The 13,913-nt window shown below is 31.9% G+C and overlaps 1 protein-coding gene across 1 annotated transcript; it reads right to left on the bottom strand.

The window, feature by feature from the left end:
- Positions 1 to 4,908: 4,908 nt before the first annotated feature.
- On the bottom strand, positions 4,909 to 5,700 carry LOC131622674 (auxin-responsive protein IAA30-like). Its single transcript, XM_058893712.1, has 3 exons — positions 5,553 to 5,700; positions 5,356 to 5,455; positions 4,909 to 5,070 (listed from the first exon to the last, which is right to left on the bottom strand). The coding sequence occupies exons 1-3, from the start codon at positions 5,653 to 5,655 to the stop codon at positions 5,010 to 5,012; spliced, it is 264 nt and encodes an 87-aa protein (XP_058749695.1). The 5' UTR covers positions 5,656 to 5,700; the 3' UTR covers positions 4,909 to 5,009.
- Positions 5,701 to 13,913: the final 8,213 nt, after the last annotated feature.

Below are 13,913 nucleotides of genomic sequence, written 5' to 3'. Positions count from 1 at the left end.
ACCTCTACAATGACATCCTGATAAGTTTGGAACCACAGTGCATTGCCGATTAGCCTGTCAATTCTAGAGTAGATAGTCCCAGTGGTGTGTTTGTTTGACCAAGTGTAATGGCAGCCACTAGAAACAGATTCATAAAGCCCATTCCTCTGCATCATATCCACCAAGTCTTTGTATTCATTTATAGTCACACGGTTGCCTCCAATCCTATCCTGGCAGGTAAGCACATTATTATAATCCCCCATTACAATCCAAGGACTACTCATGTGTTCCCCAATTTTGTCAATCTGATCCCAAAGGGTTTTCCTCCTCTCATGTTGGTTCAAAGCATATACTATAGTAGCAAAGTATTGGGTCTTGTTGTCCAAGGACAACACCTCCACATGAATAAACTGCTCCTCTATCTGTACAACCTTTATTCTAATCTCTTGATCCTTCTACATAATCCAGATTCTCCCATTTTAATGGTGAGAATAGTTGTTAATGAAGGACCAATTATTGCCAAGTCTTATTCTAATTCTGTCAGCCTTGTCCTGTTTCACTCTAGTCTCTAATAAAGCTATAATAGGAACCTGCATACTATGGAGGTAGGAGCTAACCTCTCTATGCCTTACTTCCTTATTCATACCCCTCACATTCCACGTTGTAATCATTTAGTATTGCTTGACTCACCTCTAAGGTTAACTCCAATCCCAAGAGGTGTGAAGATGTTCTGGACCACCAAGTCTTCAGGGGGTGAGAAGACAATCTTCTTCTTAGCCTTGTTATTCTTGCTCGAACCAATATGAGTCCATACTTCTTCTTGAATGATGGGATCAGCTTGAGTAGGTTCCTCAGCAACATTTTCCTCACTTTTATTCTCAGGTTCTTTGGCCTTCTCCTGCCATATTTTCTGTTTAGGTTTCGGCTGCACAGTCACCTTCTTTGTGGCACAGTCATGACCAATCTTCAAACAAGTTTGGCAGTATTTTGGTCTCCACTCATACTCAATCTTTTGATCCCACTCTTTACCACTGTGGTCCCTAATAGTAACTGAATGCCGGTCTTGTGACAAAGGACCCTTGCATAAGATATCCTCAATTTCCTAGCTGTGCACTCATCAGTTGTGAGGGGTTTCCCTATGGCACTAGAAATCTTAGAGATGCTCTTCTCCCCCCATAGATATAAAGGGAGGTTTGGTAATGTAATCCATAAGGGCAGTACACGCAACATATCAGCTTTAAGTTCAAAATCAATAGACCAATACTTGAGGAAAATAGGCTTACCAAAGATGAAGTATGGTCCCTGCTCCATAACCTTGTTGTGATCTTCCCAGGACTTGAAACGTACAATGAAGTATCCCGCCTCATTGAAATACAACTCCAACATAGCTACAAAATTCCACGTTTTCTCCATGAAGTTCTTTACCGCGTGCATCGACAAGGTTTCCCCCAGCGCAAATAAAATCACCGCGTTCTCCCAATAGGTCAATTCATCTGCCACATCACTCTCCTCAATGATAATCTTCTCCTCTCCATCAATGAGTCGTGGCGCCACAAAGGTAACTGGTAACCCTCTATTGAGATTTCTGTTCCCCTGAATGATTTCCACCCAAGGTTTCTCGTTGACTGGCTCCTTCACTGGTGATTTCACAGTTACTGTTGCATTCGTCTTCAAGGTTGATGCGACTAACTCTGGTTGTCCCTGTGATGCTGGTGAATCTTTGATTTGTTCTGCTGAGATGGTGGGTACCGCCGCCGTAGATTTCGGCCGGCCAACCCTCAGTTTCGCTTTGGCCATCCTAACCCTAGCAGAGCGTCAGCGAAAAAGTTAGATTTTATTTAAGGATTATTGTCTAAAACTATTTATTACTTAAAAACATATAACATTTCTTATTTTAAAATATATTGTAAGTAATTTTTTTTATTATTAATTCTTTTGCCGTCACAAAAAAGATTTTCTAAATTTATCATTAGATAATGTGAAGAAAAATATAATACATGGTGGTGATATTGTATGTAGCAGTGCATTGATTGATCTAATCTAATGGTCTTTATTCATTTGAGAAAAAAAACACTACACTATACACGGCACCTGATTAGACCACTAAACTTATTGATACAATGTATCGCTGCTCTCAGCCTCTCTTTTCATATTTCCTTTCTTTGAATTAGTTTGGTTTAGAAATTCCGTGTAAATAGACCTCTCATTTTTCATTTAACTCTTTTTATATTTTCTTTGAATTGGTTTGGTTTAGAAATTCCGTGTAAATAGACCTCTCATTTTTCATTTTTTTTTTTTTTTTAATAAACAATTAATTATAAGATATCGCACTAGGGGTGTAACCCTTACAACGAGAACACAATTCCATGTAAATAGACCTCTCATTTTTCATTTAACTATTTCTTTTACCTGAGACTTTGAGAGGAACATATTCTCAGAAAGCAAGTGTTTCACCACTAGATCACACACACGTACACTACTATATAAAATTTATAATTTATTATAAAAAGTAATAGAACTTTAGAGATCATCATTTATTTGAATAATGATAAGATATATAGTGTATAAATGTACTAGTAACTAGAATTTGCAATTAATTTTTGTTTTTTGTGTATATAATGTATATTCTCACATTATATAAATGATTTAAGGAATGATCATTCTTAATAAATGGATAAAGTCGTTGTAGAAAAATATTTCACATATGTATGAACTAGTATGGTGACTCATGCTAAGCACGGGTGATACATTGAGCCACATTATATATATATATATATATATATATATATATATATATATATATATATATATATATATATATATATATATATATATATATATATATGGTCATGTTAACATGTGCCCTAAGGGCACATGTTAAGGATACTATAATTAGAAAAAGTTAGATATAATTAAATGCAATAAAGTCATATTTAAAATTTCGATACATTGAATGTACGTATTCCAAAAAAAAATTTCTATAAATATCTCATTAACTTGTACCATTGGGGCACATGTTAGCTTTTCCCATATATATATATATATATATATATATATATATATATATATATATATATATATATATATATATATATATATATATATATATATATATATTCCTTTTGTAGTGGTATATATAAATATGTGTTTTAAAAACCAGACCGGTTATCAAATCTGCGAGGGTACTGGGTCACTGATTTATTGGTTGAACCACTATGTTATTGGTCGAACCGCATGACTAAATCGAATTAAACCAGATAACTCAGTTGAATAAACTAGTCTCTATTGCAATACTATATATTTATTAAACCGGTCGAACCAGATGACTAGTCTCTAAGAAATATCACAACACCTACAAAAATTTAAAATTTTAAAATATCATAATTTCACATGTTTATTTTTTACATTCAAATTCTAAATATAATCATCACTCACAACACAATAATATAAAATATAAATTTAAATAAATTTTAAACCAAGTCTAATGGTAAACAGGAGAAAAGTTGTTCCAAATAAGGTTTGAATAAAGTCTAATTATATTTTTTATAAAAAATCATGAAAACGACGCCGTTTTATGCGGAAAAGAAATAGTATGCACTTGTACTAGGGGTGGCAAAACGGGTCGGGGCCCGCCGGGCCGCCCGCGCACCCGCCAAAAATTGGCGGGTTGGGTTGGGATTTTAGGCTCGCCGCTCGCCAAAGCCTGCCCCGCCAAAACCCGCCGCCCGCCATACCCGCCCCGCCAAAGCCCGCCGCTCGCCAAAACCCGCTCCTCCTCCAAAACTCACTCTTTTTTTAGTTAATTCTAGTAATTACAATTCTTGATGGTTTATTTTATACATTTATTTATAAATATATGTAATATTTTTTAGAGTAAATTTGTTAAAAAATTACTTTTATAAAAAATTGTTTTAAAAAAAAGTGAAAAGTTTAATTAAAAGGTAAAAAAAAGCATATTAATCTATTAAAAAATATAAATAAAAATAGGCGGGTAAGCCCGCCGCCCACCAACCCGCCATCTTGGCGGGGTGGGCATGATTTTGATGCCCATTTTACTTGGCGGGCATGCCCGCCCCGCTCGTTATTTGGCGGGCATAAGGCGGGGCGGGCGACGGACGGGGCGGGCGGCCCGTTTTGCCACCCCTAACTTGTACCACTGATTTTCTAAAACCGCCGGTTCGTTGGTTTTTTTCATTTTTGACCGGTTTTGGTCGCTTCTCACCGATTATATACATATCTGGTCCAGCTATCAGACCAGACCGGTGACCCCTCCAGTTCCTAGTCTAACCGGTTCGACCGACCGGTTCGGTCTGGTTTTTAAAACACTAGGTAAAAGAAATGTTGTTTGTTTAGAGTAAATCAGTCTGTTCGGATCAAATCATCAATTTTTATGTATTCTTGTTCATTATCTTTTTTTTACTATTGTGATTTTGCTAGCATAGATTATCATTTCTATGAGATTATTCAAATTTTATGTGTCATTTTTTTTTTCACATATTAAATCTGATTTGTGCTTGATCTTATTCATTTCACAGTACATTAAATCTGATTTGTGTTTGATCTTATTCATTTTACAATACTTTATTTTACTGAATATATTAATACAATCCACACACATATCTCGTGCGACCCTATGGTTAAATTTTATCTAAGCTTTTCATTAAATTTAATTAAAATTTGAGGTCTATTCTACCAGAGGGAACATCACTTTTATAACCAGAGGCAGCACTACCTTCATCGTACCAATCGTTCTCCACATTTCCCAAACATTTTTGTTTTGTTTTTATACACTTTTTTGTTTTGTTTTTACTTTATCGCACTTTACATCACTCCATTATAATTCAAACAAAAAAGTGAGAGCTATGCATATACAACACTATTCATTTCCATTTTCTTCAATTAATTCAAAAACAAAATGAAAGCTATGCATTTACATCTATTATTTTCTGCATACTTCTTCACTAACTAATTAATTATAACAAGAGAACAAAATTTGAAACCACTAATGTCATATAGACTATAGTACATTTCTAACATCCATATGTGTTAACTCTTGTGATCTTCAACCTCTTCACAGTGGACAAAAACATCCTACACAATAAAAAAACAACCACATTAATTAATACAAAAAACATAATACACATGTTGTTTGTGTTATTTAGAGTAGGGGGTGACAAACAGGCGTCCGTCTTATTTAAGCCCACTTTACAAAAGTCTAAAAAAAAAAATAGAGTGGTTGAGTCTGACATAGTTAAGAATACAGACTTGAAATCTTGGTCTAATATAAAAAAAAAACGCAAGCAAATCGAATATAACTGGCCGGCCGCCTATTTTGCTACCCCTAATAGAGACAAGATAGAGTTCTAAAAAACTTACTCCCAAGGAACATCACCAACCATGACCAAATCTCCTTCTTCATCTTCATAAGTTAACACATGACATCTTTCTGGTTGCACTTCATCCATCTCATTCCCCCCTATTCCAAATTAATACTCAATAATTAAAAATATAATTAAAAAACAATAAAACAAAAAACATGACAATATTTTAGAGAATTAAGGAAAAGAATTTACATAGAATGGTGGTGTCAAACATGTGTTCAAGAGTGTTGACTAACTCATGGTAACTTTGATGAGCAAGTATATTGAGTTTTCTACCAATTGGAATCCCTTCCATGTACACCTTCACAAAGAAGCTACCATGATCATTGTACTCATAGTTTTGTTGCCATTGCCTTATAATATAAACACACAAAATCAGCATATAATAAATTATATATGAATTAGTATATTAGAAATGTGGAATATATATTAACCTTGAATTAGAGGAACCAAGATGAAAATGTTGAGTGTTGGAAATGGTGAGTCCAAGGCTAAGATCTGTGGGAAGTTGTTGTTGATTATTGAGAGAGGATGCTGTTGAAATGAAAAGATGGTTGTTGGTGTTGCTGCTAATAGATGAAGAGGAATTTGAAGTATTTGATTTTCTCATTGTGGAAGAATCAATTAAACTATATGATAGAACAAGCCGCAAACTTAAGGCTTTATATAAACAAACTAAACTCGTATCATTCTAATAAAATAATATTTTTAATATAAAATTAAAAATATTTTAAGTGTATCTGTACAGAGTCAAAAGTGCAGAATACAATAAATAATAAATTAGGATTGTTGAATTAATTAATGTGTACGTGGGTTAGATGGAGATTTAATTAATTAATTTGTTCAAATTTCAATGAATTAGGATTATTGTTCAATCCACAATTTTACGGGTTAGTTCATATGTTGTGTTTTAAATAAAAAGGTTATTAATATATTTTTCAAAATTAATAAAAAAATTATAATATAATTCAATATATCATACAAATTTCCAAAATTAAAATTAGATAAAACATATTATGTAATATTTAATAAAATTCACTCATATCTAACAACACCTAGTAATTAAAGAAATTTCCACAAAATTCATTATTTTCATAAAATACCTAAGTTAGAAATAATAAAAAGAAAAATATAAAAATATTTAATTTTAAAACTACATAATTTAATGGTCTAATAGTAATATTAATGGAAAATAAAAAATTAGACAAAATTATGATATGAAGTAATATTAATTTTTATACTAATTTAAAATAATAATAATAATAATAAATATCATTAGTAACAAGTAATTGGGTTTGCCAACCGATCTGAGAAACTAAAACTCGATAACTTAACTAAAATTAAACAAATTGTTGTTTATTGAGTCGGATATACTTGTAAATAAACGAGTTTGAATAATTTATAAATTTATTTAATTTAATAGTTATTGGTCGACTTACACTATAAACACCCTTTAATAAAATTACATTGTTGAAATTAAAAATTCATATATTACATTATAAATGGATTTGAATTTAAAATATTTGATTAAGTTGAAAGAAACCGTTGTATATATCAAGTTAAATATAACTTTTATATAATAATTTATAATTTTTTATATTTTAAACTAATTAACTTTTTTTAATGTAACACATAATTTAACTGTTAAACAATATCACATTCAACTAACTCAATTAAACTTTCTTAACTCTTGTGCCAATTTAACCTCTTTTTCTCTTTTTGTTTCTTCCATGTAATTAGTAGACCATGAAATGTTGCAAATGTAGCCGACAATTACACGTGTCAATTCAATAAAACCCAAATCAACATCTTAAGCTATGACACGTGTTTATTCCATTGAAAAATGTTCATTGATTCAAATATATTTATGATGATGCATGCAAAATTTGTATACTAGTAATACTCACTTTGACCCATTAATATATTCAAAGGAAATTTAAAGGAGATGTTGGAGTTACAATAGAGACACCAAATGAACAACGTGTGAGTGTGTTTTGAGGTTTAAGGGAATGAACCTAGAGTTTGTAGACAAGAGAACATTGATAACTGAAACCTTGTACACATAGGTTATATCCAATGGATCAAATATTCAATGGATATAATTATCATGTAGCGCATGAGGGATCTTGATTGCATAAACAAAGTATTGTAAAGAAATGTATTGAAACTTGTGATGCTGCAAATACTGTTGTTTTGCTGTATTGCGTAGAAACATGTTGATGTACTTTGTTGGAACACTATATGAATAGCAAAGAAACTATCAATGATATCAGAACATACTCATTATCAAGATAAGTTGGAGTATGTATTCTTTTAGTTTATAAATCAAAAGTATCCTCCATGTATAAGTACTAGTACAACAATATTGAGATTAATGTTTTGAAATCTTTTTAAATAATAATAATTTTTATTGTATGTTTTTTTTTCTCTATATGCACCTATTACAATTTCAATTCTAATAGTTTTTTAGGCATTCTAATCTAATTGGTTAAGATTAAGATGTATACTTTATTATAACTAAAATTGAACTGAATTTAGTATAAAGACAAGTGTCCTTCCTTTTGCTTTTCCTTTTGCTTTTCAATAATTTAACATATGAATGAAAGTATTAAGTTTGATATCATTTTCCTTGTTCTTGAATATTATGTTTATATTTAAAAATATTTTAATTTTGTATTCAAATTAAAATCAATAAAAGTTGTGCTTAATTATTGTATGGATAGTCGAATGTTTGATTTTGATGAATTCTTGAGGAGAAGAAGATGCATGGCGAAAGAGATAGAGAAATGCAAGATTTTCTTGCTTGAGAATGCTATATTTTTCATCATCATTCATTGAGAAGTCATTGTTACTTGTTATTTTGAATTTGCAATCTTTGCGCCCCTACTCTTTCTCAAACAAAGTGTATATCCAACTCAATATATTTTGTGCGAGCATGTAACATTGGGTTATGTGAGAGAATTACGACATTGAGATTATCGCATTATAGTGTGGCCAGCAAGAAACTACTCTCGAGTTTATTCAGTAGAGATTTTATCCATAATAATTCAGATGTTATGTGAGTTAAAGCTCTGTACTTTGCCTCGGTTCTCTAGCATGCAATAACAAACTATTTCTATGAGCTCCAAGCAACTATATTTGGTCCAAAGTTAACACACGAGTCAATGTTTAGCGCTTATCATCCTAATCACTGGCCTAATCTGAATAACTATAAGCTCTTAGGGGGAATTTTCATAAATCATTCGCAGGAGCTAAGATGAGACAATGAGTTATCATGCCACTTAAGTATCAGAACATGCATTTCAATATACTCCTACAGGATTGCAACAGATTAGCCATATATTGACACACTTTGTTGACACAGAATGCAATATGTGAACGTGTGAGAGAAACATATTATAATGCTCATATTAGCGACCTATAGAGAAAAAGATATGATATTTTATCTTCGCCGTGCTTGCTTAGTTTGCACAAACTGAACATAGGAGTGCTCATTGCATTTTCTTCCGCCATATTAACTTTAGATAATAGATCCTTGATGTATTTAATTTGAGTAAATACCATAGAGCCATTTTACAGCTAGTGGACTTTAAGGCCTAAGAAGTATCAGGGAATACCAAGATTCTTGTGTGCAAACTTTTCATGCAACTTGGAAATCAAATTATGAAGCAATATAGATAAGGATCTTGTGATGAGTATGTCATCAACATATACTAAAACATACAAGGTTACATGATTATGATTGTATATGAAAAAATAGTTGTCACACTTGCTTGAAGTGAATTAGGGCCTGGTGAAGCTTCTCATACCAGGATCTTGGAGCTTGTTTCAAACCATAGATGGCTTTCTGCAATTTGCACATCTTGTAGATCGTCATTTAATAGTTCATTCTTGATATCGATTTGTTGAACTTCCCACTTGTGTGTGAATGCTAGAATAAAAATGATACTAATTATTGTTTACTTTACCACATGTGAAAAGGTGTCATAAAAGTCAAATCTGTATTGTGTAAGGAATCCCTTTGCCACAAACCTTGCCTTGTACTTGTTGATGATGCCATATGAGTTCTCTTTAATCTTAAACACTCACTTGCATCCTATGGTTTTCTTGTGTGGTGGTAATGATGTGAGGATCCAATTACTATTTTTTATTAGGGAATCATACTTAACTTTAATGGCTTTAAACTATTTAGGTTTAGTAAGGGCTTGTTTGGTAGTTGTAGGTTTAGAGAGCACTAGAAATACCTTAGGTTTGGACTTCCCTGTCTTAGCTCTTGTAAGCATAGGGTGATCGTTGACTACAAGAGGACATTGAATTTCCTGAGTGTAGAATGATGGTGAGATTGACTCAATAGAGTTGGTCGAATTTTTTGGAGGACATGAGGATCATGTAGTGTACTGAGGTGCCTTAGTGTTTAATTTACCTATAAATTCAAATGAGGGAACTTGTGATGGTGACGTTTTAGGAAGGACTTACGTGTAGTATTCGGTTGGATAGTTGAAGACATAAATTGACATACTCACATGTTCATCAGGGAATGACATTGTACATTGGTGTTATTCATTAGGCATTGTATGACTTCTAATTATGTTGGATATATCAATTGGTACCAATGGTGCTATGTGATGAGAGGTAATATGAGCATCATAATGTAAACTTACTTGAGTGGAGTTTATTGACTGTTGGTTAGGCAAAACCAAGGCTGAGCTAGTGTTAGGTTGAGTGCAGTCTTATTGTGTATGTTTGAAGCTCCATGGAAACTCAATTTCATTTAACATAACATCTTCTGAGATGAAGATTCTTTCTTCAAGACTGAGACATCTATGACCTTTGTGACTTGGTGTCACTCCCAAATATATGCATTGGGTGCTTCTAAACTCCAAAAAAAAAATTATCATAAGGTCTGAGATGTGAGAAGCATGCACATCCAAAAACTTTAATTGTAGCATAGTCAGGTTGCTTGTTATGTAGTGCCAGGTAAGGAAAGATGTAGTTTGGTAGAACATTAGTAGGAAGCATGTTGATCAAGTATACTGCATTGGTGAAACTATGATCCCAATACTTGATTGGCATTGAGGCATGTGCATGTAAGGTGATTCCCATTTCCACAATATTTCTATGATTCCTCTCCATAGTTCCATTATTATGAGAAGTATGAGGACATTCAGCATATGCAGAATTCCATGATCATTAAGAAACCTTTTGAAGGGCCTGAATTCTCTTCCAAAGTCTGATTGCACTAATTTGATTTTGGCATTGAATTATGTGGTCACATAGCTCTGAAATAGTTTGAATGGAAAAGTTACATCACTTTTATGCTTGAACATATATATCCATGTATAATAGGGAAAAGCATATACAAATTCAACATAGAAGGATTATCCACTACTAGATGATCTATGTGAGGGCCTCCATGAGTAAGTATGTACAAGTTCAAATAAAGTAGTATATTTATAGTGGATAATGGAAGAAAAAGCCTATGTGATTTACCAAGACATGTTGAATTGCCAAAACTACGTGACTCTTTATTATTGACTGAAATATTACACATTGGAATGATCATGTATATGTCCCCATGATTTCCACGACCTAGCCTAGTATGCCAAATAGACATTTTATTTGCAAGTAAGGAATTAACATTGACACTACTTGGTGTCTTATTTGATACAACAATATTATGAACAATTGGATGCAAAGCCTTTAGCTTATGACTCAAGTTATTTATTGAAGATTCCAAGAGCAGATTGTTGAAGCAATATAGTCCACTCTCATCTAAGAACCCTTCAAGTAGAACATGATTAAATGCTTGAGATTTAACAAAGCACTGGTTAGAATGAAATTCAAAATACAAATGATTATCCTTAGCAAACTTAGATACAAAAATGAGATTCTTGGTGATGTTAGGGACATGCAACAAATTAGATAGTTTAAGCATACAACTTGACACAAGATTGGAATGGAATTGTGAATGTCAAAGTGTTTTAACTTTTAGACTATGTTCACGACCTACTACCACTTTAGAGGCTTGAGCTTGTGATTTAGGCAACACATGCTCAAAGTATTCATCAAACCTATGCCAAAAATCAACTACATTGTTCCCATACTTGTTAGACAATTGACATGTAGGTTGATTTTATAGGATGTAAGTTTGTTGCCCACGTCCTCTACCATAAGACGCCCTACCTCGACCATGAAAGTACTGATGAGAACTACCTGAGCTTGTATTTTTGCCACTATTTATGTGCACAAATGCTTGAGCTACATTGGTTGTGGCACTTGGTGATGCTAGCTCCTGACGAAACTTGTCCAGTTGGGTTTCTGGCACATACAATAGAGCTCCAACATTATAGATGTCCATTAGTTTAGTTTTTCCATACACCATCATAATAAACAGATTATATTCTTCATTGTATCCACTTGATCACCTTTAGAGATTGAATGCCCAACTGCCATAAGCAAGTCCATAATAGCTCAAACACATAGCATATATTCAAAAATGGATCTGGTTTCTTTCTTGCTCGTCTTCAATTATGATCTAAGCTAATGCACATGAGCCTTCATCTGAGAATTGAAGTGCTTATGTACCTTGTCTCAAACCTCATATGAATGCTTCCATGAGAGAACCCTTGATAAAACTGACTTAGAGATCCTGGAAAAAGGCCAAGTAAACAATGCTTGATCTTCCACTATTCAAGATTCATAGTTTTCATATACAATGTTAGCAACGCGATCTTGTTCCGTTTTTAACATAAGTGAAATTGGTGGACTAACAACCACTTTGTGGAGTTTATGAGATAGTATGATGCTCTTTATTACTTGTTGATTCCACGGTAAGAAATTGTTTTCTTGAAGCTTAATTGACAATTTCGGCGCGAAAGTGTTAGTTTTACTTGAGAATGCATTGATATTATATACAATTTGATATGCTTGCATGTCGCGTTGTACTCCTTATGGTGAGGATTCGAGTTCATCTAGGGAAGCTTATTTGAATCTTGAACTTTCAACACTTAATGAGGTGCAGGGTAGGAGAAAGAGCGTCTTTGAAGCACTATTTTGCACTTGATAACAAATTTGATGATGATGATGATGTGGCGAAAAAACACGACCCTCTTAGACATATGATACCATGTTAGATTAAGACGAATTCAGGATGAGGAAGAAGATGATATGTAGAAAGAGATAGCAATTCACGATTTTCTTACTTAAGAATGTTATGTTCATCATCATACATTGAGAAACTTATACTTGTGCTTATATACACTAGGTATGCTCAAGGTAGTTACACTTCCTTGAGATTAGTTACAATGCCTAACTAACTTAACTACCATAATTAGCTACAACTAAATTCTCTATTAACTTAACTACCATAATTAGCTACAACTAAATTCTCTAACTAATATCTAATATCGAATAAGAGCTAGTCAGATAAGAAAAAGAAAAATACAAGTTCAAGTCTATTATAAAAAAATTGTGTTCAAAATTAAATGTGAGTTGGACAAGTCTTTCTCTAGTCTAATAAAATTTACAAAAGTTGTGGAAGTATCACAAAAATCTTGTGTTGCATGTGAAACTAAATATTTAAGTTAAAAATCTTGTATTCCATGTTTTCCATTAAAGAAAAAAAAACCAATACTTTTATAGGTTGTTCCACGTTGTTTTTTTTTTTTTTTAGGATTTAAGATTTTAAAACTAAAATTTGACACCATCTAGATTCAAACCAAGGGTCTCGGGCTGAATAAAATATTTTGAGAAATAAATTTATTATATAATTAATGTACAGTATAATTTAAAATATATTTCAATTATTTTAAAATAAAATATTCATTTTAGTCTCGTAACTATATTATTGAATTCAAATTATTCCCTTAATTTTTTTCGTATCATATTGGTCGCTTAACTTTTAAAATATTTTATTTTAGTTTTTTTGGGTTTAATTAGTGACTTATTTCAAAGTTTTTCGTCGCTAATTAGATAAAAAAAACTTAAATGAAACAATTTTATAGTTAAGGGAGTAAAGTGACACTAAAAAAAATTAAGAATCAATTTGAACCTAATGGTATAGTTAAGAGACCAAAATAAGTATTTTGTCTTATTTTAATTATAATTTTAATTTAAATATTTATCTCTTCACTTACATTTTTATTTTACTTATTTAAAAAAATATTTACTACGTAATATATAAATAAATATTATTTTCAAATTAATTACTTAAATGATACAACATAAAAATTAATTATTTTAAAAATATTAAATTTTTTTATAAAAGTGAATAAGATTAAAAAGTATAAAATATTTATTTTAAAAAATAATATTTTGTTCAGTTTTGTTTTGTTAAGAAATTTTTTAAAATATCTAAATATATACTTTTAAATATTTTTGAATATTTTAAAATTTTAACCGTATTTTAAATGATATTCAAACCCATTTAAATGATACCTAAATACATTTAAAAAAATCAAAGGTTTACCTAACTATGTGCTATGTGAAAAAAAACTCACAAAAATAAGTTGGCCGAGTAGTTATACAACATGATCATTGAGTTGACATTCCTGG

Source organism: Vicia villosa, unplaced genomic scaffold (assembly GCF_029867415.1).
Source record: "Vicia villosa cultivar HV-30 ecotype Madison, WI unplaced genomic scaffold, Vvil1.0 ctg.000037F_1_1_3, whole genome shotgun sequence".
Taxonomy (NCBI): Eukaryota; Viridiplantae; Streptophyta; class Magnoliopsida; order Fabales; family Fabaceae; genus Vicia; species Vicia villosa.
The sequence above is the reverse complement of the archived record's forward strand: the minus strand, read 5'-3'. Positions and strand labels throughout refer to the sequence as shown.